General features: G+C 40.5%; 1 protein-coding gene across 1 annotated transcript; it reads left to right on the top strand.

Moving 5' to 3' along the window:
- The first annotated feature begins 13,238 nt into the window (after positions 1 to 13,238).
- Positions 13,239 to 15,597, top strand: LOC122443360 (protein tyrosine phosphatase type IVA 1-like). Its single transcript, XM_043471424.1, has one exon. It carries the CDS (start codon positions 13,807 to 13,809, stop codon positions 14,326 to 14,328), a length of 522 nt encoding a protein of 173 aa, XP_043327359.1. The 5' UTR covers positions 13,239 to 13,806; the 3' UTR covers positions 14,329 to 15,597.
- Positions 15,598 to 24,287: the final 8,690 nt, after the last annotated feature.

The raw sequence follows: 24,287 nt of genomic DNA, 5'->3' as shown, positions 1-24,287 counted from the left end.
TTTGCCAAATTGGTTGCAACTACAGTACAGTTTTTCCAACTTGGGGCTACCATTAAATTAGCAGCTTCTAGACTTTGTTTTCGATAGTCCTTCAAAAGTAAAGTTCAATTCAGGGTGAACTGCTCTCTGGCATGAAATTTCTTTTTTCTTTTCTTCTTCTTCTTCTTTTTTGGCCATGCCACGCAGTCTGCAGGATCTTAGTTCTCTGACCAGCGATCGAACCTTTGCCCCCTACCATGGAAGGGCAGAATCTTATCCACTGGACCACCAGGAAAGTCTTGAGATTCCATCTTAAATTGAGAGGAATAAACTGATTAAAATAGTATGGTAATTTCTTAAGAAATTAAAACTAGAAATTATCATGTGACCTAGCCATTCTATTTCTGGATATACATAAAAAAATTATAAACAGAATCTTGAAAAGATATTTGTATGTCAATGTTTATAGCGGCATTATTCACAAAGGCCAGATGGTGGAAGCAGCCTCAAGTGTCCATTGACAGATGAATAAAACAAAATATGGTATACACACACCTTAAAAGGAGGGGAACTCTGACATATGCTGCAACACAGATGAACTTGAGGACATTATGCTAAGTGAAATAAACCAACCACAAAAAGGACAATTACTGTCTAACTTCATTCACATGAGGTACCTAGAGTAGACAAATTCATACAAACAGAAAGTAGAATGAGGTTACCAGAGGCCAGAGGTGAAGGAGAATGGGTAAGTATTCTTGAATGAGTACAGAGTTTCAGTTTTGCAAGACAGAAAGAGATGGATGGTGCTGATAATTGCAGAATGATGTGAATGGACTTAATGCCACTGAATTATACCCTTTAAAATGGTTAAGATGGTAAATTTTATTTTATGGTTATGTCTATTTTACCATGATTTAAAAAAATAAAAAAGAATAGGATGAGTCCAAGTATGAGAAGAGTGGTAGACTTGAGTCTATTTTGCAACTAATTAGCATCCATCTTGGGAAGTTTAATCTTGCTCTGTCCTTGCCCTTGCAAATCACTTTTGATTGGATAAGAACATTAATGGATTCCATGATCTTTCATTGCATCTTAATTGCTATTATCACTACTTCTTGGCTTTAATGTTAATGTAGAACTGGTAAGGTCTTATTGAGATACTGAGAAATAATCAGTTGACTAGTTCATTCCTCCTACCCCTGCTCAAAGCCTGAGGGAAAATAAAGCCTTCTGGAATAGGGTGACAGGGTGAAGCTAAATATTAAATTTTATTCCTCAAAACCTAAGAAAAATGGTCCAAAAATAAGTAAAAATCAAGGGATAAATATAGGGGCACAAACTCATAACCTTTAAAATTGGTGACTAGAAAATATATCCCATGCTCTTGGGACTGAAAGAATTAAAATTGCTAAAATGGCAACACTATTCAAAGCAATCTACAGATTAACACTATCCCTATCAAATAACCCATGACACTTTCCACAGAACTTGAACAAATAATCCAAAAAATGTATATGGAGCCATAAAAGACCCAGAATTGCCAAAGTAATCCTGAGGAAAAAGAACAAAGCAGGAGGTGAAACTCTCTCAGACTTCAGACAATACTACAAAGCTACAGTAATAAAAAATATAGCATGATATTGGCACAAAAACAAACATATGGCTCAATGGAACAGAATAGAGAGGCTGGAAGTAAACCAACACACCTACAATAAATTAATCTTCAACAAGGGAGTCAAGACTATAAAATGGGAAAAAGACAGTCTCTTCAGCATTGGTACTGGAGAAGCTGGACAGCTGCAGGTAAATCAATGGAGTTAGAATACACCTTCACATCACACACAAAAATAAGCTCAAAACTGCTTAAAGACTTAACTATAAGAAGACACCATAAAACTTCTAGAAGAAAGAGATCATAGGTTAAACATTCTCTGACATAAAACATACCAATGTTTTCTTAGGTCAGTCTTCCAAGGCAATAGAAATAAAAACAAAAATAAAAGGGACCTAATCAAACGTACAAGTTTTTGCACAGCAAAGGAAACCATAAACAAAATGAAAAGACAACCTATGGAATGGGAGAAAATATTTGCAAACAAAGTGACCAAAAGGGCTTAACTTCCAAAATATACAAACAGCTCATACAACTGAATAACAGCAACAACAAAAATAAACAACCCAACTGAAAAATGGGCAGGAGACCTTAACAGACATTTCTCCAAAGAAGACATACAGGTGGCCAACAGGCACATGAAAAGATGCTCAACACCGCTAATTGTTAGAGAAATGCACATCAAAACTACAATGAGGTACCATCTCATGCTAGTCAGAATGACCATCATTAAAAAGTCCACAAATAACAAACACTGGAGAGTGTGTGGAAAAAAAGGAGCCCTCCTGCACTGTTGGTGGGAATGTAAATTGGTGCAGCTGCTATGGAGAACAATATGGAGGTTCCTCAGAAAACTAAAAACAGAGCTGCCACATGACCCTAGCAATTCCACTTCTGGGCATATATCCAGACAAAGCTATAATTCAAAAAGATATATGCACCTCTGTGTTCACAGGAGCACTATTCACAATAGCCAAGATATGGAAGCAACCTAAATGTTCACTGACATATGAACAGATAAAGAGGATGTGGTACATAATACAATGGAATACTATTCAGCCATTAAAAAGGACAAAATAATGCCATCTGCAGTAACGTGGATGTAACTAGAGATTTTCATACTAAGTGAAGTAAATCAGAAAGAGAAAGACAAATACAATACGATATCACTTATATGTGGAATCTAAAATATGACACAAGTGAACTTATCTACAAAACAGAAACAGACTCAACAACACAGAAAACAGACCTGTGGTTGCCAGGGGGTGTGGGGGTGGGAGAGGGGAGGATTGGGATCTGGGGATTAGCAGATGCAGACTATTAAACACAGGATGGATAAACAACAAGGTCCTACTGTATAGCACAGGGAACTACATTCAATATCCTAGAATAAGCCACAGTGGAAAAGAGTATATATGTGTGTATAACTGAGTCACTTTGCTGTACACAGAAAGAAACACAAAACTGTAAATCAAGAATATTTATACAAAAAGGCAAATTTAAAAAACTGGTGACCAGAAAAAGAGAGAAAAATTCAAAAGCTGACTTAAAACTCCTACCTTCTTCCTTCAACACAACCCTCTAAAACAGTACTGGAGAAAAAGGAGTGGGAAAAAACCCCAGAATTAATGAGTTTGGCATATGTTGTATTTTCATGTGTGGTATCGTTTAAAATAGAGTTAGTTATGGCAAAGAATGCTAATCAATTCCTTGAGTCCCTCTGACTTGGACTTTTGACCTTCAACCAATTCAACAGCATTTTGAATGAGGCAAGTCTTGTGGAAATGGAGAGTGACATCAAGTAGATTGAGGTCATCATGACATTCCAGATCAAAGAAAATATAAAACAAAAGCCACTGTTCACGGTATCAGTAACAGAGAGTGGAGTGGGGGGGTGGGTGGTTACAAATTTAACAATGATTTTTTTTTAAAGATAGAGGTAGAAGGTGAAGGAAAGCTAGGGGAGAAAATGTGAGACTATGTGCCAGGGCGTCTAGAGACTGACCTGTTGAGGAGGAAGGGAGTGATTCAAAGAAAATGCGGGAGAAAGTTTTGATCACAGGTGAAATTCTGAGGGACAGGCAAACAAATTGTTACACTCACCTGTGACAACATGTGTGAAATGTCCAGGTACAAACCAGATGGACTTGAAAGTGAATTAGGAGAGAACTTTTACTGGAAATATGAGAATTTGGATCTTTGCCAGGGAAGCGGTTCAGAGGATGAGTAAAGAGAGGTTCCTGGAGCCATGCTCATCATACAAGCAGAACAACACCTAGGTCTCCCACAGTGAGTTCCATCTCAAACACCAGAGAGATAAACCACAACTTCCACTTGATGCTGAGCTACTGTCTGACTGAACAGGAAGCTTGTCCTAATGTCTATAGATTTCAAACTGTTTGTGGAAGGTGGAAGTCTTGCCAGCACACAATGAGTCAGCCTCCATTAACCAGAAGAGTGAGTTAGGGCAACCACTTCGGACAATATGTTATTTTGGAAGTGAGGATTTCTTTTACAACATTTGAGCCTGGGAATATGGTGTGCTTTATATGAAGCAGAAAATAAATAAAAGATTTCAAGGAATTCCTCTCCCACGTGACCAATTAAAAAACCCAAGCTGACAAACCCAAGTACTAAGTAGATTCAATGAGCATGCATTTATGCCAATTTTAAAAATACAATACACATGAAACCATTTTAGAATTTTTCCTCCTAAAAAGGAAAGTCACTGAAATAGAGACAACTGGCCACAGTTATTTGGTTTTTCTCAAATGTGGGCTTTCAAATGGCATCAAAAAGGCACGAGAAAGGATTGGTCTCTTTTTTGGTAGGAGGATTAGAGATCGTCAGTTCAGTGCAATGTCAGGAAGTAAACCAGTCCTATTCAAAATAACTTATGACAGCTTAAACTAAGTGAGTCAACTATTTAAAAGTACCTTGGTGGCACTAGCGGTAAAGAACCCGCCTTCCAATGCAGGAGACGTAAGAGGCATGAGTTTGATCCCTGGGTCGGGAAGATCCTCTGGAGGAGGGCACAGCAAATCACTCCAGTCTTCTTGCTTGAAGAATCCTATGGACAGAGACGCCTCGGGGGGCTACGGTCTATAGGGTCACAAAGAGTCAGATATGACCAGAGCAACTTAGCACACATGGGAGACTAAATATCACACTGCTTTTTGTTTGCTATTACAATGTTCATGTGTGACTGATATTACCTGTGCTCTATTTTTTTCTCCTTCCATATGGAAACCCATGATTTTCAACTAAGCCCACGACTGGTTGGAATAAAGACATTCCCACTGTCCGTTGCAGTTAGGTGTGGTCATGTGGCTAATTCTGCCTAATGCAAAGAGGAAGTGGTGTGCACAACTTTTGAGTGCATCCTTAAACAAAGGTGTCATGCTCCTCTTTCCTCTTCTTCCTCCTTTCTGTTGGTCATAATTCAGATGTAGTGATTACAGTTTTAGCCATGAGTTAGGGCCATAGGACCACTGAGAATGGAAGGCATGCATAGTGGAGCAACAAAACAGAAGGTGCCCATGTCTCTGACACTGCAGTGCTCAAACTGTCTTGGTTGACAACCTGTACATTTCACAATACATGCAAATCCAACCATCATGCTGTATACCTTAAACTTATACAGGGATCTATGTCAATTATTTCTCAATAAGATGAGAAAAACAAAGATAACCATAGACAGTATGAAAAGAAAATGAGCATGACTGTGTTCCAATAAAATTTTATTTACTTGCTACATTCTTCACGACTTTAGATATGTATGTATGTATTTACAGGTGGTGGATGGGCCTGATTTGTTCAGCTTACAAGCTATAATTTGCCAATCTCTGGTCTAGAAGAACTGAATTCTCCAGACTCTAAATCCTGTCCTCTTTTCTCTTGGCTAAGTTACAGATATTAAAAAAAAAAAAAAACAAAAAAAACTAAACATGAACTCTGTAAGTCTCCACACTAATAGGCTTGTGTTCAAATACAAGGATTCGAAAGGAAGAAACACACCATCCATGAACCAGTGTCTGCTCTCCCCACTCCTCGCATCTCTATCTGAATCTAAAAATGACAGGGGCATGGTGTCTTCAGATCACTCTGTTCTGTGACATAGGTACCATTAAAATAATAGCTCATCCTAACTGTAAATACACATCACCTCTAAATCAAGTTGAAAAGAGTATGGGGGACGGAGGAAAGATGTTTCTTAGAAACTCTTTTCAACAGGAGATATTATCACACATGATCCTGGACAGAATTGTTTTTAAGTCAGTCTTTTGTGAAAAAAAAGTGTAGTTGCTCAGTGTGTCTGGCTCTTTACCATCCTATGGACTGTAGCCTGCTAGGCTCCTCCATCCACGGTATTCTCCAGGCAAGAATACTGGAGTGGGTTGCCATTTCCTTTTCCAGGGACTCTTCCAGAGTCAGGTATCAAACTTGGGGCTCCACATTGCGGGGAGACTCTTTACCATCTAAGCCACCAGGGAATCCCATGGATTAAAATAAAAAAAAAATCCCAGAATTGTTTTTAAGTCAGTCTTTTGGTTTTATACAGTTCAGAAGAAATCTGGTGTTTCTAATTAATCTTGGTTAGTAGATGAAAGGGCCAAAATAAGAAAAAGTCAGTAAAAGATAATAATATCTGATATTTCATGAGCCTTAAATTCTTGGCAGGCATTCTGACACAACATGTAATGTCATATTGAATCCTGGCAAATCCCAGTCTCCCAGAGTGTGTGGAACAGCTATTTGAGGGCTCTGTAGGTAAGTGGGGGCTTCTCTGATGGCTCAGACAGTAAAGAATCCGCCTGCAATGCGGGAGACCTGGGTTCGATCCCTGTATAGGGAAGATCCCCTGGAGGAGGGCATGGCAACCCACTATCCTTGCCTGGAGAATCCCCATGGACAGAGGAGCCTGGCAGGCTACCATCCATAGCGTCTTAAAGAGTCAGACACGACTGAGAGGCTAAGCACTGCACAGCACAAGGTAAGTGGTAGCAGGTGGGTGGAGGAAGAAAATTAGATGAAAAGAACCAGCAAACTGGCAATGTTTACTATTGTTTTCCTCTCTGGGTTCCCCAGGGCCTGGATTCAAGGCAGTCTGGAATGTGGAAGTGGACACTGGTATGAGCAGAGTCCCAGGAGGAGACCTCTAGATCTAGAGCTGGCTCTGTGGCTGAAAGAGAACTCCTAAAGCCCAGAGGGGATGCAGAGGTCCCCCTCCCTCTGCTTCCCTTTCCTCCATTTTCCTGCATCCACAATCCTGTGGCAGCATGACAGAGGCTGCAATTCAAAGGGAGCCAGACTTTGAGAGAAGGGAGCCTTCTGTTTAGTGGGTGGAGCTGTGGGCCCAAGAGAGTAGGCTGAACCCAGCTGCCTGTTTCTTTTTCTCTCTCCAGTCTTCCACCACTTGACCCAGTGGACAGCAGAGCCGGGCAACTGAAGCCACAGCATTCTGGCCAAAGGACCAAAGAAGGGAGCTCAGGAGCCCAGAAATTACAGGAAAATTGCAGAGAGGAATGAGCTCAGAAAGTGAATTCATGAAGTTTTTGTGAATGACTGGGTTCACCTTATGCTCACATGGGTCTGATTTCTAATGGGCATACCAAAGGCTTGGAGAACAGAACTAATACTAGAGCTTTGCAGGCAGATCACTAGTTGGTGTGCAGGCCACAGAGAGGATAGGCCTGACTAAACAAACAGCAAGAGTTTTCAACAGGGTAGCCCCATTCTGTATCCTGATTGTGGTGGTGGTCAGGAAGATTCCCCCCGAGGAGGGCATGGCAATCCATGCCAGCATTCTTGCCTGGAGAATCCCATGGACAGAGGAGCCTGGCAGGGTACAGTTCATAGGGTTGCAAAGTGTCAGACGTGACTGAAGCAACTTAGCATGCACACACATAACGCAAATCTATGCAGGTGCTAAAATTTGTAACACTGTACACAAAAACCACATTTTGTATGATGATTTTAAAAACAGAATTGACAACAACAAATCACAGTGAAATAGTGTATCTCATGTTTCTTAGACATATCAGAATTGGCTCGAGCTAACTGAGACAGAAAATGGTTTAATTTTAAGACTATTGATTGGCTCCCAGAATTGATAAGAAGGGTAAAGAACTAGGACTGGAAAGGTGTATATAGCAGCTTCTGGTAGCACTGGGTGTTCACTTCTGCTACAGACACTCATGTTTACTTGCCTCTTTGGCGCCACAGAGATTTCCATGATGGACAAGGGGACAACTGTAAACAGGAACGGTGCTCAGATGTCAGGTGGCAAAAATAATTAAATAAAAATTAATAGATGCTTGCTCCTTGGAGGGAAAGCTATGACAAACCTAGACAGTATATTAAAAAGCAGAGACATCACTTTGCCAACAAAGGTTAGTATAGTCAAAGCTATGGTTTCTCCAGTAGTCATGTACAAATGTGAGAGTTGGACCATGAATAAGGCTGAGTGCCAAAGAATTAATGCTTTTGAATTGTGGCGCTGAAGACTCTCGAGAGTCCCTTGGACTGCAAGGAGATCCAACCAGTCAATCCTAAAGGACATCAACCCTGAATGTTCACTGGAAGACCTGATGCTGAAGCTGAAGCTCCAATACTTTGGTCACCTGATGCGAAGAGCTGATTCACTGGAACACACTCTGATGCTGGGAAAGATTGAGGGGAGAAGGAGGTGACAGAGGATGAGATGGTTGGATAATATCATCGACTCAATGGACATAAGTCTGAGCAAACTCCAGGAGATAGTGGAAGGACAGGAGCCTGGTGTGCTACAGTCCATGGGGTCTCAAAGAGTTGGACACGACTTCACAACTGAACTGCTACTGGCTCCTGCTACAGATAAATGAGGTATGCAGAGCTTCTATAACTTCCTTGAGTTTACACGGTTTTACCAGGACTCAAAATTTGTGCTCCTAACCACCACACAGCAATGGCTGGCAATGTCTCCAACCGCAGGAGAGCTTTGTGGAAACCATGTTGCTTGTCTAAAACAAAGAAGAGAAGTAATTTGAAGCAGAAACTCCAACTTCCTCCTGGCTCTGCAATTCAGAGGAATGCTAACCCAGCTGTTTGTTTTCCTTTTTAACAGTTTGTTTTGTCTTTGAAATATAAACACTGAATTTTTTAGTATGTGCACTGCCTCTGATATATTCTCTAGAGCAGTAGCATCCAAACTTTTTGTTCACAAACCCATCAGTGAACACTTTTGAGCATTGCTCCTAATATATGTAAGTTTACTTATAAGCTATAATACTGCAATATTTATATATCATGTGCATTCTAAATGACATATTTAAAAAGGATAAAATAACAATATTTCAAAATAACATTTTTTAAAACAATACAAAATCACTTTTATTTCATTAAGAAATAAATTTGAACATTACTGAATATGCTTCAAATATCTGATCCTAAATTCAGCTTTTTTACTTGATTTTTACAGAAGCTATAACTAGAAAAAAATTCACAAAGATATGTAATCCAAATGAAAGAAGTGCATTATTGGCTATGTTTACTAAACTACGGTTCATATTATTTAAATTTCATCTACCAATTTACAAAGGGTTTTTGGGGAGAAGAGAGAAATCTGGTTAGCAAATTTCCATTTCTGCTGCTGTTGGGCAAACAGTTGGAAAATGTCGTATTTTTGTATTTTTAACAAATGACTTCAAGACGCACTGAAATGTTTTTTTTTTAGCTAGAACATTTAAATAGGTTAGAAAGCTGTGAGTTCTAGTTTTTAACAGGTGTGCAAATGAGAGATTTTACAAGAGTCAACCTGATATTATGTGCGACAACAAAGTTTTGAGATGATGGAAATGTTTTTCAGACATTCCTTTTCAAAATTCTCCATAGCACAAATTTCTTAAAAGTTTTTCCTTGATTACTGTTAAATACCACCTTTTACTTTATTGAAATAGAATAAGAATGTTAATTTTTTAATCTGCTTTTGAGCGAAAAATAACTAATATGGCATCAAAGGAAACATCAGCAAACTTGGTTCACATCATCTTTCATTAAACAGATCTCATACTTCATATTTCCTTTCAATGGAATTCTGCTTCCAGTTTTGGTAGACTAGGTTGTTTCAGAACTACTTCTCCATTTATAAACTAGAAAAATTAAACAAAAGAAATTAAAATGTGATTGCTACATTGTTGGTGTGAATGTAAGCTTGTATAACCACTGTGGAAAACAGTATGAAGGTTCCTAAGGAAACTAAAAACAGAATTACCATATGATCCAGCAATCCCACTCCAGCAATCCCACTATCCTGGGCAAAGAGACAAAACCCAGACAAAACTATAATCTGAAAAGATACATGCACCCCTATGATCATAGCAGCACTATTCACAATAGCAAAGACAGGGAAAAAAACTAAAAGTCCGTCAACAGATGAATGGATAAAGAATATGTGGTAAACATATACACAATGGAATGCTTAGCCATAAAAAGAAGGAAAAAATGCCATTTGTAGCAACATGGATGCAACTAGAGATTATCATACTAAGTGAAATAAGTCGGAGTAAGGAACACATATACCATATGATATCACTCATATGTGGAATCTAAAATATGACACAAATGAACCTGTGTCTGAAACAGAGGCAGACTCACAGACTTGTGGTTGCCAAGGGGGAAGGGAATGGGGGAGGGATGGAGGGGGAGTTTGGGGTTAGTAGATGTAAGCTATTATATATGGAATGGATAAATAACAAGATCCTATTGTATAGCACAGAAAGCTATATGCAGCAGTGGCCACAGGACTGGAAAAGGTCAGTTTTCATTCCAATCCCAAAGAAAGGCAATCCCAAAGAATGTTCAAACTACTGCACAATTGCACTCATCTCACAAGTTAGTAAAGTAATGCTCAAAGTTCTCCAAGCCAGGCTTCAGCAATATGTGAACCGTGAACTTCCAGATGTTTAAGCTGGTTTTAGAAAAGGCAGAGGAACCAGAGATCAAATTGTCAACATCTGCTGGATCATCAAAAAAGCAAGAGAGTTCCAGAAAAACATCTATTTCTGCTCTATTGACTATGCCAAAGCCTTTGACTGTGTGGATCACAATAAACTGTGGAAAATTCTGAAAGAGATGGGAATACCAGACCACCTGACCCACCTCTTGAGAAACCTATATGCAGGTCAGGAAGCAAGAGTTAGAACTGGACATGGAACAACAGACTGGTTCCAAATAGGAAAAGGAGTACGTCAAGGCTATATATTGTCACCCTGCTTATTTAACTTATATGCGGAGTATATCATGAGAAACGTTGGGCTGGAAGAAGCACAAACTGGAATCAAGATTGCCGGGAGAAATATCAATAACCTCAGATATGCATATGACACCACCCTTATGGCAGAAAGTGAAGAGGAACTAAAAAGCCTTTTGATGAAAGTGGAAGAGGAGAGTGAAAAAGTTGGCTTAAAGTTCAACATTCAGAAAACTAAGATCACGGCATCTGGTCCCATCACTTCATGGGAATAGATGGGGAAACAGTGGAAACAGTGTCAGACTTTGTTTTGGGGGGCTCCAAAATCACTGCAGATCGTGATTGCAGCCATGAAATTAAAAGACGCTTACTCCTTGGAAGGAAAGTTATGACCAACCTAGACAGCATATTCAAAAGCAGAGACATTACTTTACCAACAAAGGTCTGTCTGGTCAAGGTTATGGTTTTTCCAGTGGTCATGTATGGATGTGAGAGGTGGACTGTGAAGAAAGCTGAGCACCGAAAAATTGATGCTTTTGAACTGTGGTGTTGGAGAAGACTCTTGAGAGTCCCTTGGACTGCAAGGAGATCCAACCAGTCCATCCTAAAGGAGATCAGTCCTGGGTGTTCATTGGAAGGACTGATGCTGAAGCTGAAACTCCAATATTTTGGCCACCTCATGTGAAGAGTTGACTCATTGGAAAAGATCCTGATGCTGGGAGGGATTGAGTCAGGAGGAAAAGGGGACGACAGAGGATGAGATGGCTGGATGGCATCACCGACTTGATGGACATGAGTTTGAGTAAACTCCGGTAGTTGGTGATGGACAGGGAGGCCTAGCGTGCTGCGATTCATGGAGTCACAGAGTCAGACACGACTGAGCGACTAAACTGAACTGAATATAATAAGAAGGAAAATTAAAGAAGAATGTATATATGTATAACTGAATTACTTTGCTGCATAGCATAAATTAACACATTGTAAGCCAATTATACTTCAATAAAAGATAAATTTTAAAAATCTTAAAAAAAAGGAAGAAAATTCTGCCATATGCAGCAACATGGATGGCACTGGGATAGTGCTAAGTGAAACTAGCCAGTCATCTATGGAAAAATATTGCATTATTACACTTACATGAAGTGTATTCCAGTCAAATAGTAAAGATTGTTATACTGGACAAAAAATGAATAAAATTAAACTATATCATCTTTAGGAGCTAAACTTTAGAGACAAGTTAAAAAGATTGAAACTTAAAAGATAAAAAAATATGCAAGTAGCACTCACAAGTGAGCTGGAATGACTATAGTAAAATCAAATAAAAATACTTAAAGAAAAAATGATGCTAGAAATAATGACAGACATTTTATAAAAACAAAGGTCAATTTTTCATGAAAAAAAATTTCACATTACATAATGAAATAAATAATAAACTAATGTGGGAAAGAGAAAGCTTCACCTCTGGTTGAATGCCAACAATTTAGAAAGGGATGCTAAAACCAGAGGGGGAAAGTTTGATGACTTTGATGAGTGAATAAATAAATGAGTATACCACCACTACCAGCAGGACAATATTGGGGAAGCCAAACTGCTTCAGCTTCCACTAACCAAAAATAGGATAATGGGAACATTAATAAAGAAAATGATGTGCAAAGGATTAAAGCATGTCAAATATGTTAAATCCGAGAGTCTCTGGATTAAAAAATACTCAAACAAAACAAAACAAAACCCTTATCCTTCAAAGAAAAAAAATTCTGCTTCAGAAGGATTCTAGGAAACCACCTTATTATTTTGAAAATTGGTAAGTGAAGGGAAAAAAATCAAACATTATCTTGCCTGTCTTTTATGACCTGGGCTTCAGGGTAAGCAAACAGTTGTTGAAAGAACTTCCCTTTTATTGAGAATCTCACTTCATAAATGAAGAAAGAACAAAGGAGTTAGAAAAGCATTATTTTGCAACCTCTGATGAATTAATGGTACCAGACAGAACACTAACAGCTGATAATATCACAAAAAGGAAGAAAAGCAACAACATATTATGCATCTCCTAATAGAAGCATAACCCAGCACCCATGAAGTCATCTCACCAAAAATGGCAAAACAAAACCCTGCATCAGACCATGACTTTTGAGTCAATTTCCAATTTACAGAAAGTACCAAGTATATACTGGGAGATGTTATATACACAGAGATGTGAGCAGTAAAATCCAGATTGTGGGAAACTACAAAACAAACCACCCCATTTCTTGAACAATAAATTGCAAGGCAGAAAAAGGAAATGAAATCAAGACTTGAGACATAACAACTAATCACAATGTATGGACTTTATTTGGGTCCTGATTCAAATAAGCAAACTGTTAAAAATTATGAGACATACAAGAAAATATAAATGTCAGTTTGGGGACTCCGGTGCCGCCGCCAACGCCCGCGAAGCCGCCGCCGCCGCCGCACGACGCCCGCCACCGCCCCTGCCCCGCCGCCGCCTCCGCCTCGGGACCGGCTGTATGGTTAGGCCACAATCTTCAATGAGTAGACATATTCCTCAGTTCTGTGGTGTTCTCGGTCACACATTTATGGAGTTTCTGAAGGGCAGTGGAGATTACTGCCAGGCACAGCACGACCTCTATGCAGACAAGTGAACTGCAGAAATTCATTACTGCTCAACCAAGAAGCCCCCGTAAGACTGGTTAACCTGGACACAGAAGAGTTGAATTGAAATCCACAGAGCATTTTTTTACAAGAGTTCTGATCTGGATGGGGTAAACCTCAGTGCACTTCCTTTCTATTGCCTCAGTATTACTGGACTGAAGAATTGCTGCTTCTTGTTAAGAGGTTCATTCATTCATTACTCCCAACTTCATACTTAAAAGCACTGAGAATTTCAAGTGGAGTATATTGAAGTTGACTGCGTTTCTTTGCATCATTTCTGTATTCAATTTTTTAAATTCTTTCATATCCCTATTGAGTGTTTTTTAACTAAATTAACATGGCTCGAATGAACCGCCCAGCTCCTGTGGAAGTTACGTACAGGAACATGAGATTTCTTATTACATACAACCCAACTAATGCAACGTTAAGCAAATTTATAGAGGAACTTAAGAAGTATGGAGTTACCACAATCGTAAGAGTATGTGAAGCAACTTATGACACTACTCTTGTGGAGAAAGAAGGCATCCATGTTCTCGATTGGCCTTTTGATGATGGCGCACCACCATCTAACCAAATTGTTGATGATTGGTTAAGTCTTGTGAAGATTAAGTTTCGTGAAGACCCTGGTTGTTGTATTGCTGTTCATTGTGTTGCAGGCCTTGGCAGAGCTCCAGTGCTTGTTGCCCTAGCATTAATTGAAGGTGGAATGAAATATGAAGATGCAGTACAGTTCATAAGACAAAAGCGACGAGGAGCTTTTAACAGCAAGCAACTTTTGTATTTGGAGAAGTATCGTCCTAAAATGTGGCTGCGCTTCAAAGACTCCAATGGGCATAGAAACAACTGTTGCGTTCAGTAAAACCAGGGTGCATGATGCCATTGCTTGGAAGTGGAACCTGAGACACGATGGAATTTGTCATACATAGCAGATAGCCCAGTTGACTTGGTGAATAAGTCTGATGAAGCTTCCATAGGAGTGTTGAAAAGCAGTTTTACCAGGCCACAGGCCTGGCAGAATTGCAGTCTCTGTTCAGGTTATGATCAACCTATTTGAATACTAGTAAAGAATTCTTGCTGTTCAGCATTAATATGTGCTTATAATTTGTACCAGTTGACCTTTCCTGAAATCATGCAGTATTGAGTCATGTCATTAAATCTGTTTCCATGCCAGAATCTTACCAATACGTAAGAAATTTAGAAAGACTAGGTGCCAAAATACCCAGCACAATACTTGTATATTTTTAGTATCATATAGAACAAATCCCAGGAACTATGAACACTCTGGACCTTATGTGGTTTATTCCTTGCATCATTTCAAACATAGTAGGGCCTATGAGGTTTGTTTGCTCACAATATGTTTACATCTCCCACATTCATACCAGTATACATCAGATTTGCTCCCTTTTTAATTAACCAAGTCTTACAGTGATTATTTAATATCTTTCTATAAATCTCATTTTATGTTGTAGAAGGCCTCCATTTTGAAAATCTACATTGTACAGAAGCACATGTCTTTAATGTCTCCAGACAAAAGCCTTACAGTTCATTTTAATGTTTGCACTTTGGGGTGCAACTTACAGGGAGGGCCTGAAAAAAGAATGGGAGGGGGCTATTAAGTATTTTTAGTAAAATGTTGCCTTTGTCTTGTGCAGAACATGTAGAATATGCGCTTTAATTTAGTAAATATTTTTTTAAAAGGTAGAAATACTTTGTTACTGTAACTAAAATAATTCTTAATCAAAATTTCTGAAATTCTTGTAATTTTTTTTCATACTTACTGAAGTTGTTTACCGACTTAGTTTTGTTTGAAGTGTGATTCCCAGCCTCTCGGAAAAAAAAAAGTGGGTTTCTGCTAATGAATTGAGCAGACATTTAATATTTTATATACCTTTTGAGCTGTGTAACTTAATATTTGGATACTTGACAATTTGTTTTATTATGTAATTGATAAAATGGTGATGTGTATTAACGTTAGCTCAACCATATATTTATACTGTCCGGGAACAAGTGGTTATAGTTCTGTGGGAGAAATAATTTGTCAGTGTTCACCAGCTTGTAAGAATCTAGTGCAAGAGCTTAAACATTAAATAAATGATGATATGCGTTTATCGTCAAAAAAAAAAAAAAAGTCAGTTTGGATATTAGTTGATATTAAGGAATTACTATTAACTGTTTTTAACTGTGATAATGGTATTGCTTATAGTTTTATAGGAGTCCTTATCTTTTAGAGATACATGCTGAAATGTTTACAGATGTTTACAATCCTTTTAGAATTTTCTTTAGAAAACTTGATGTGGGAGAGAAAGTTAAAGTATATATATGTAAGATTAGTTCTGAGCTGAAAATGGTTGAAGATGGGTGTTTTGCATATTGAATGTTTATTCTTATTCCATTTTCTTTGAATAGGCTTGAAATTTTTAATGACAACACATCTTTTTATCTCAAAATTAGGGTGCTGTCTCAAATACAAGGCCTCCACATAGAGTGTTCATGGAGCACCAACCAGTCTGAGGACAAATGGGGACAAAAGCCCAGCCCTGTTCTCTCTTACCAAGTCATTTGCCTTGGAGGGCAGGGGCATCAGCAGGAAGAAGAAAGATATGGTTTTTTTTAATGTTTCACTCAGAAGCCGTTTTGTTATTCATGATGAGAAATCATCCTTTAAAAATTTGCATAAAGATGACTAACAGAGGGCTCTTGACAGGGATCACATTCAAGAACTAGAATCACTGAGGATAACCTCTTCTCTAATTTGGAGACCTGGAATGGAGCTGTTAAGTGCACTCCACATACCACAAGCAAAAGCAGGGGAAACCAGATGAGAGAGAACAGCACCAACCCCATTCTCCCAAGGAGCAGGGGCTGCAGCAGGAGGAACAGGGGACCTAATTTGCACAAACTTGTGGCCACTAGGAGGTGCAGAAGACTCACTGCAGTCCCAGTGATAAGGCATTCCTAGTTCCAGCAAGTGCGATAATGCACCTTGCGATTATCCTTAAACCTGTGTCCCTAAGGTGGGAGTAACCTCAGGAAACAGAGGCCTACAAAATACAAGCACACACACCACCCTGCCCCAAAGCATTCATAAATTCTTCCAGCCCCAGGATGCTGGCTAATATCCCAGGGGTGGCTCTTCACTGATTCCGGCCAGCTGCATGAACTAAACATGAGGAGCCCCTTTCAAAACAGTGATTGGCTTTGCTTCAGGTCACTATGATTTCAGTGGCTAAAAACTGTGTTTAAATGGCAGGTGATCAGCTGCTCGGAAGGCACCCTCATCACGTTGCAGCACACACACAGCATCCTTCTCGCGCCCCGGCTTCCACTCAGGCAGGGCCCTTGGCCTCCCACACATTCCCACGCCACGCATGCACAGGGAGAAGAAATGCCCGTTCTCAGATGAGCCGCATGGGGAGCCTGACTCCTGGGTTTCCTCCCTGGTGATTTCCCGACTTGGCTTTTGCAGGAAGCAGAGCTGGTGTTCTCCCAGAGGAGGCCAAATGTCATAAGAGAGGAAAAGGCTGCTGGCAACAAAAGGGCCCCCGAATGAGAAAGCAGGGGAAAGGTTGGGCCTAAGATCCTGCACAGATCATTTTACAGGAATGGAGAGGGGAAAATGAAGGTTTTTTTAAAGCTGATTCATGTACTCCACACCCTTCGTGTCCCCATGCCTCTGCATTCCTTCCGAGATGCTGTCTCCCACCCCCGTATATCTCTTCATTGCTAGTTCTGCAAATCAGTGATAGGTTAGCATGGTGCTCATCCCTGTGGTGTCACCTAGCAACGTGACGTTCATAAATAGCCACAATCAGCTCTTCCCCCAAACGGCTAACATTTCTTTTAAAGACATCAGGAAAAATGCTTAGCTACTTCAGAGCTAGTGTGGAATAGTCCCTTGTCTCAGCCCTCCTATTCCCAGTCTTTCTCTCCCCATTCTCAGTTTGACCTCCCAGCATGTTTACTGTTTATAATTTGTCCTTTTTTTTTCAAATGCACATTTCCTTCTACAGGGTCACATAACAGCTGGTCATGTAAAAGTCTCCCAGTAGTTTTGTGGACTTAATTCAGCTCAAAAACAACTCAAAAGCCAAAAACATTCCTAGTTAATCCTCATCCCTTGCACTTGAGAATAATTTGAGTTAAAAGCTCTAGAACACTAAGGTTGAAAAAGAATGACTTTTAGCTAAGTTAAGATCACACAAATCAGATATGTTTTACACTTCTATTAAAAGTTTAGATATACAAGAACAAAAAGGGCCCTTTTAAATAGACTGAAATCTAACAAACATTATTAACTAAAAAATCCAGCATACCTATTTTGGTCATCTATTGTATTTCAAATACTGCTCTGGGCGATGAGACAAAGATGAATAAGATTATGTCATTGAAGGGTTCAAAAGGTAGTGAGAAATGGTAGGAAATTCCCATTTCAAAGGGACTAAACAGCATCCAGGACAAGCCCCAGACTTCTAACTGTTACAACTACAATTGTAGTTGTTAAAGATGAGAGTCACAGATGAAGAACCTTCATACAAAAATCATGTGGCCTCAGCAAGATGCTGGCATTTTACAGTAGAACTGAGTCTTAGGGTCTCGGCTGTAAGGGGATGCAGGCTGGTGCCACGTACTGTACTGTGATGGGAGAACTGTGAGGTTTAGGAGGGAGGGGAGTCTTATTTAGGCTGTGTTAAGTTTGAGAAGTGTAGTAGATATCCATTTCCATTAGTCAGGCAAAAATCAGACACACATTCAAACTGGAGCCTTGAGGAGAGCTGAGTAGAGGGACTGTTATAAGAGTGGGGGCAAGGAGACCAACCAGTGGTAGGGAAGCTTCCTGGATAAGCCACAGCACGGAACAGTGCCTGCAACCAGCTCCAGGCCTAACGGGACAAGGGGAAGAAGAGCGGGCTTATCAGAAGCCAGAAAGGATAACGGCAGCTGGTGAGCAAGCAAAGCAGAAGACAAGGGAATACCTGCTCAAACTCCTCCCCTCAGACTTTCCTATCTGATGCCAGTGCCTCCTGTTGGGAAACACAGCTTGGTGATGCTTCACACTTCACATAATCGTTGGCCTTTCAGGGCACAGGACAGATGGGCAAGTAGCCAGCACTACATCCAAATAGAGATAGATGTTGAGAATGTTTGTGTGTGTGTGGTTGTTTTTTTCTTTTTGGTTATGCAAGTCTGGAGTTAGCAGAGAGGTCGAAGTCAGAGATATAAATTTGGGAGCCCTTCAGTTAACAGATTGCAGTTAGAGCCACATTTCCGGGTGAGATCACCCAGAGAAGATAAAGGGGCTGAGGTTCAAGCCCAGGGATACACGTTAGCAGGTCAGCAGAGGAGAAGCTAGCAAAGGACACTGAAAAGGAGAACCAAGAGTCTAGGGAAAACCAGAAAGGAGTATTCCTAAAGCTAAAGAAAGAAGGAAAGGTTGGTCTACTGTCCTGAATGAAACTGAGAGGTCGAGAAGGTGTGTCTTTCACATAGAGACATAAAGATAAAAAATGCCAGACACAAATATAATCATTCTATTGAAGAAGCAGGACTTTAAAGGTACAGCAAAAACCAACTCTGATCTCTTTCTCTTAGTTGCCTTAATAATTCTTTTGAGTAGGCTGATTTTGCTTAACCCCCATGGATACAATTTAAGCCATGCCCATGATTTTTCTGGTCACTTCCAGATTATGTGATTTAGGCACTGGCTTCCTGAATTTCCCTTCTGTTGTTTTTCAGAACTGGAAGGGCCCATATTGCTCAGGGACCAACGGGTGGATATACCCTCTGTCCACACAGGCCCTTCATAGACAAACACGCAGAATGACTTCTGGACACCAGGGGCTCCAGGTATGTCTTATTTCATCTACAGCCCTTTCCATTTCCCCTTCAGTGTTCACTCTGCACTCAAGTTACCTGCAATGCCAAGTATAAAATGACCTCAGTGCCCCTTGTGGTGGTTGTTAACAAGGAAAACTGGTCTAATAACATGACGTATTCTGGTCCTGGTATACTCGGGACTCGGGGGAGGACTAGGAGAAGAAGGCAATGCTTAATATTATTCATTTATTTAAAAAAATATTTATTGAGCTCTTACTTTGCTAGGTGCTGGAAATTCAAATGATGAACAAAAATCATCACAGTTCCTGATCTCATGGAAGTACAGTTTATGATTTATCAAATAATCACACAAATAAATGTAAAGGGCGCACAGGAAGCCATGAGTGAGTGCAATCAGTCAGGGAGCTCGGGGAAAGCTTTCCTGAGGAAATGAGCTTCTTGAAAGATGAATAGGAGTTCTTAAGGAGGAGACTTAGTGGGAGATATATTAGGTGTAGGACTGCCTGAGCAAAGGCCCTGTGGCAGGAGGGAGCTTGCACTGAAGAAAGCCTGACTAGCTATAGAGCCTAGAGGACAAAGGGGCTGTACAGTGCACATGGTGTAGTGAGAATCTGTGTTTTTGTCCCAGGGCCAGGGGGGAGCCACAGAAGGGATGTGAGCAGGGGAGGCACTCCATCTGCTTTGAAGAGTAGGGAAGAGACTGAGGGAGATGGGCCAGGGCAAAGAGGGGTGTGGGTGGAACAGACGAATGGTGAAGTCCAGGCAAGAGGCAATGGCAGCTTGGACCAAGGAGGTCTGGCTGAGCAGCAGCCCTGGGAGTGGAAGTGCAGCAGAGGGTGGGTCCAGAGGAGCACTGGGTTTCTAACTCGCAGACTGATCAGATGGTGATGACAACCACTGATTCACGAAGCAAATACAGGGCAGAAGACCATGAATAATGTGAGGATCATTCTATTCTTTATACCCTCTTTCAACAGAACCTGCTTTCAGCTGTTTCTCTTTGTGGGCTATCATTAGTATGAATTAATCACTAATTCTGTTAAGGAAATAGCAAGCTACTGAATGCAGCGTTTCACTCTTCAATGTGGGCAGCAAGCACACCACGCAAGATGCACAGACATTCCCAAAGCACGCTCACATCCAGCATGTTATTTCATCCTCACCAAAGTCTCATCAGTTCCCCTACTCATCCTTATTTAAAGATCGGCACTTTCACAATCTCGATCCAATTGTGGTGTGTGTTTCTGGGCACATCATCAAAACCCTGCAGCTGCTAAATCCATTATGAAATCTTAGAATCTCAGAGGTTTAAGGGAACATTAGCTCTCAGTTACTTCCAAACCACTCATTTTGCTGAGGCCCAGAGAGCTAGCTAGAGGCAGAGCCAGAGTTATAGTCAAGTAACACAAGCACATAACAAATCATACTCCCAATCACTGATAGTTACGCTGTTCCTTTCTTACTGGTTGTTACGCGTGGAAAATTAGTCTCACCTAAATGTGTCCTGATCACACTTTCGGGACAATCCACTTCTGTTGACCAGCAGTTCTTATCAATCAAGTGAAAGGTGCCGTGCTCCACGCTGTGTGCTGTGGGCACGGAAGGGCAGGGAGGCCCCACCCTTTACCTCCGCCCCTCCCTGGGGGTGCTGAGCAACACTAGACTCTCTCAACTGTCTTCTCTCAGAAAGCGGCCCCAGCTCTGACAGAGGCCCCCAAAGCGGGTGGCGGTGCCTCAGAAACATCTGCACCAGCAGAGACCCAGGGAGTTCTCTGAAAGGAGCGCTAGGATATTGTCAATTGGGTGGTTGCCTGGAACTCACTGGTTGGGGGATTTGAGGACAAGGAAACTACTAAAGGGGAAGGACATGACGGCTGGTATGATAGTACTAAAATAAACAAACTAGCAAACAAACCAAGCCTCATATATATAAAACCAACCCCCAAACTTATCCATGACTCCTTCACCCTTTAAGCTTGCTCTTGACAGTTATTTGAATTTGATTTGTTCTGCGGGGAAATGCTAGAGGCAAGAAAGGAGAGATTTCCAAACAGAAGGTTTTCCCCAAACTTAAATCCAGTCCCTCACCCTCAGGACTCCCTGTCTGTGGTCACAGTTTAACAAATGTTCCTCAAGTACTCTCAGTGCTAGGCTTTGTGCAAGGGTCGGGACTTATGCATACATGGAAGAGATACTCTTCCTGTCCTTAGGAGGATGGCAGTCTAGAGGGGGACACAGACTCAGAAAGAGGTATCACCACACAAAGATAAGTGTTCACTGGCATATGAACAACTGCTGGAGAATGTGCTAGGCAAGACTGTTAGGGAATGTTGGGGGAACCACCACAAAGGAGATGACATGAAGTTGTGAGGAGCATGTGTAATTTGAAAGGTAGCCAGGGGCATTCCAGGGAGAGAAAATAGGGTGTCTAAAGCACACAGAAACATAGAAGCAATAGGGAGAGACTGTCAAGTGATGGCAGGAGATGAGGGACCACAGCAAAGCCATTGAAATGTACTTTGTATATGCTCAGGGTCTTGGCACATAGTAGAAGCTCATTTTACTACAGTCAGGCTGAGGAACAAGACACTTCAAACTCTCAGTGGTTTGCAACAAGGAAGGTTATTGTCATTCATGTTACATATCAGCAATGGACCAGCAGGGATTCAGCAGCTCTGCGTCTCTGAGGTTCGACCCAAGGTTGTAGGTGGACAGTGTGCAGACCCCACATCTCCCTATTTTAAGACTCAGGCAGACCACCAGAGCCTCCAGGAGATGCTTTATTCTCATGGCAGACGGCATATCTCTAAAAGCTTCTTCTTAGAAGCCACATCCACTCACATCTCCACTGACCCAAGCAAGCCAGGTGGCCAAGCCAAACAATGGAAGGCACAACAAAGGATGATGATGCAAAGTTCTCTTTAGGGGAGGGAATGGATGATTGGAAATGATAACACAATGATCAAGAGGGAGCAAAGAGAGGCTGGCTGTAGTAATAAAAAGTAAAGGCAGTGTTTAAGTTACCTACTGCTGTGTAACAAATCATTCCAAAATGTACTGGTTCAGCAACAACAATCATTTTATTATTGCTCATGGTCTACGTGGGTCTAGAATTCAAGAAGGGCTCAGCGTGTGATAACTGAAGGCTTCCAAGTTGAGTATTCCAATCAACAGAGTAAAAGCAGCAACAACTTTTATGATGTAGCTTGGGGAGTCACACAGCATCACACCACAGTAGAGATCAACAAACTTTTTCTATAAAGGCCCAGAGAGAAAATGTTTTAGGCTTTGTGGACCATATGGTGTCTGCCACAACTAGACTTAACCACTCAACTTGGCCACGGTAGCAGGAAATCAGCTACAGTCAATCCAATGAGCATTGCTATGGTCCGAGAACACTTAATTTATGGATAATGAAATTTGAATCTCACATAATTTTCACATGTTGTGAAATACTCATTTAAAAATTAAAAAGCATTTTTAGCTGGAAGGCTGTGTTAAGAATGGGCATCAGGACAGACCTCGATCACAGGTTTGCCAACTCTTGCTCTATGGGAGAGATAGTCAGATAGGTATGTCCACTGGCAACTGCGAAACACAAGTTTTATACTCATGAGCAATGTCTGAGCCAGAGTTATAGAGTTGGGTGTCACTGCACAAGGGTGGAAGCTCCACCAAACCAAGGAGACTTCCCCAGAAATGTACACTGAGTTGCAAGTCAAGCTGTCCCAGAGTAGAATCTTTAGGACGACAGCATTCAAGGGGTGATTTGAGGAGCCAATGAAGAAATGTCAGAGGAGGACCAGAGCCCAGACTCTCTCTCACTTTTTTCTCCACTCTAAATTTCAGTTGCCCTGTCTCCCACCTCAACCTCCACCCCCAGGCACTGTTCTCAAAGTTAGGGGTAGAGAACAAGGTATATAACACTTGAAATTGGAGATGTTTTTCATGTTCCTTTCTGTCCATTCATTCATGCAAAAAACAAAGTAATTTTATTTGTGAAACCCTAACCTATTTAAATATTAGGTGGGATTATGGCATTTTTAAAATTTTCTTAAAGAAAGCTGGCATAAAATATTTCTATGAACCATAATAATTTACCAAGTAGAGAAACAGAACAACATATTCAACCATATGGGTTAGTATTTGAAAATATTATTATTTGTATCTTATTGACTGAGAAGGAAAGTAAATTTCTCTAGAGGAGGCAGTAAATTGAAGCCTTTTGAAAAGAGACTAAAAGTTGTCTAACTACATTTTCTCCACTTCTTTAGTCTTTCAAATGTCTGTCCAGAATTTCTTCAGAGAAGGGACCCTAACACTGGGTAAATAATTGAAGTAGTGAAGTAATGAATGTATCTTTTAGTTATTGTGGGGGGTGAGGAGTGATAGATTTGCACATGAAAGGTTTGTGCAGAAAGCACAGTAAGATTTATGAGCAAGGTATTAGAAGTGAGTTCAGATAATTTTGTGAATTGAGATCAAGTTAAAAGTGACAAAAAACTGTACACTGTTGGTGGGAATGTAAATTGATATAGCCACCATGGAGAATAGTATGGAGATTCCTTAAAAAACTAAAAATAGAATGATAATATGAACTAGAAATCCTCCTCCTGGGCATATGCCCAGAGAAAACTATAATTAAAAGAGACACATGTACCCCAATGCTCATTGCAGCACCACTTACAATAGCCAGGACATGGAAGCAACCTAAACATCCATCAACAGAGGAATAGATATGTGGTACATAAACACAATGGAATACTACTCAGCCATAAAAGGGACAAAACTGTGCCATATGCAGAGATGTGGATGGATCTGATCTAGACTGTCATACAGAGTTAAGTAAATCAGAAAGAGAAAAATGAATATCATATATTAACACATATATGTGGAATCTAGAAAAATGGTATAGGTGAACTTATTTGTAAAGCCGAAAGAGAGACACAGACATAGAGAACAAAACACATGTATGGCTGCCAA

This window comes from Cervus canadensis, chromosome 6, assembly GCF_019320065.1.
Source record: "Cervus canadensis isolate Bull #8, Minnesota chromosome 6, ASM1932006v1, whole genome shotgun sequence".
NCBI lineage: Eukaryota > Metazoa > Chordata > Mammalia > Artiodactyla > Cervidae > Cervus > Cervus canadensis.
The sequence above is the reverse complement of the archived record's forward strand: the minus strand, read 5'-3'. Positions and strand labels throughout refer to the sequence as shown.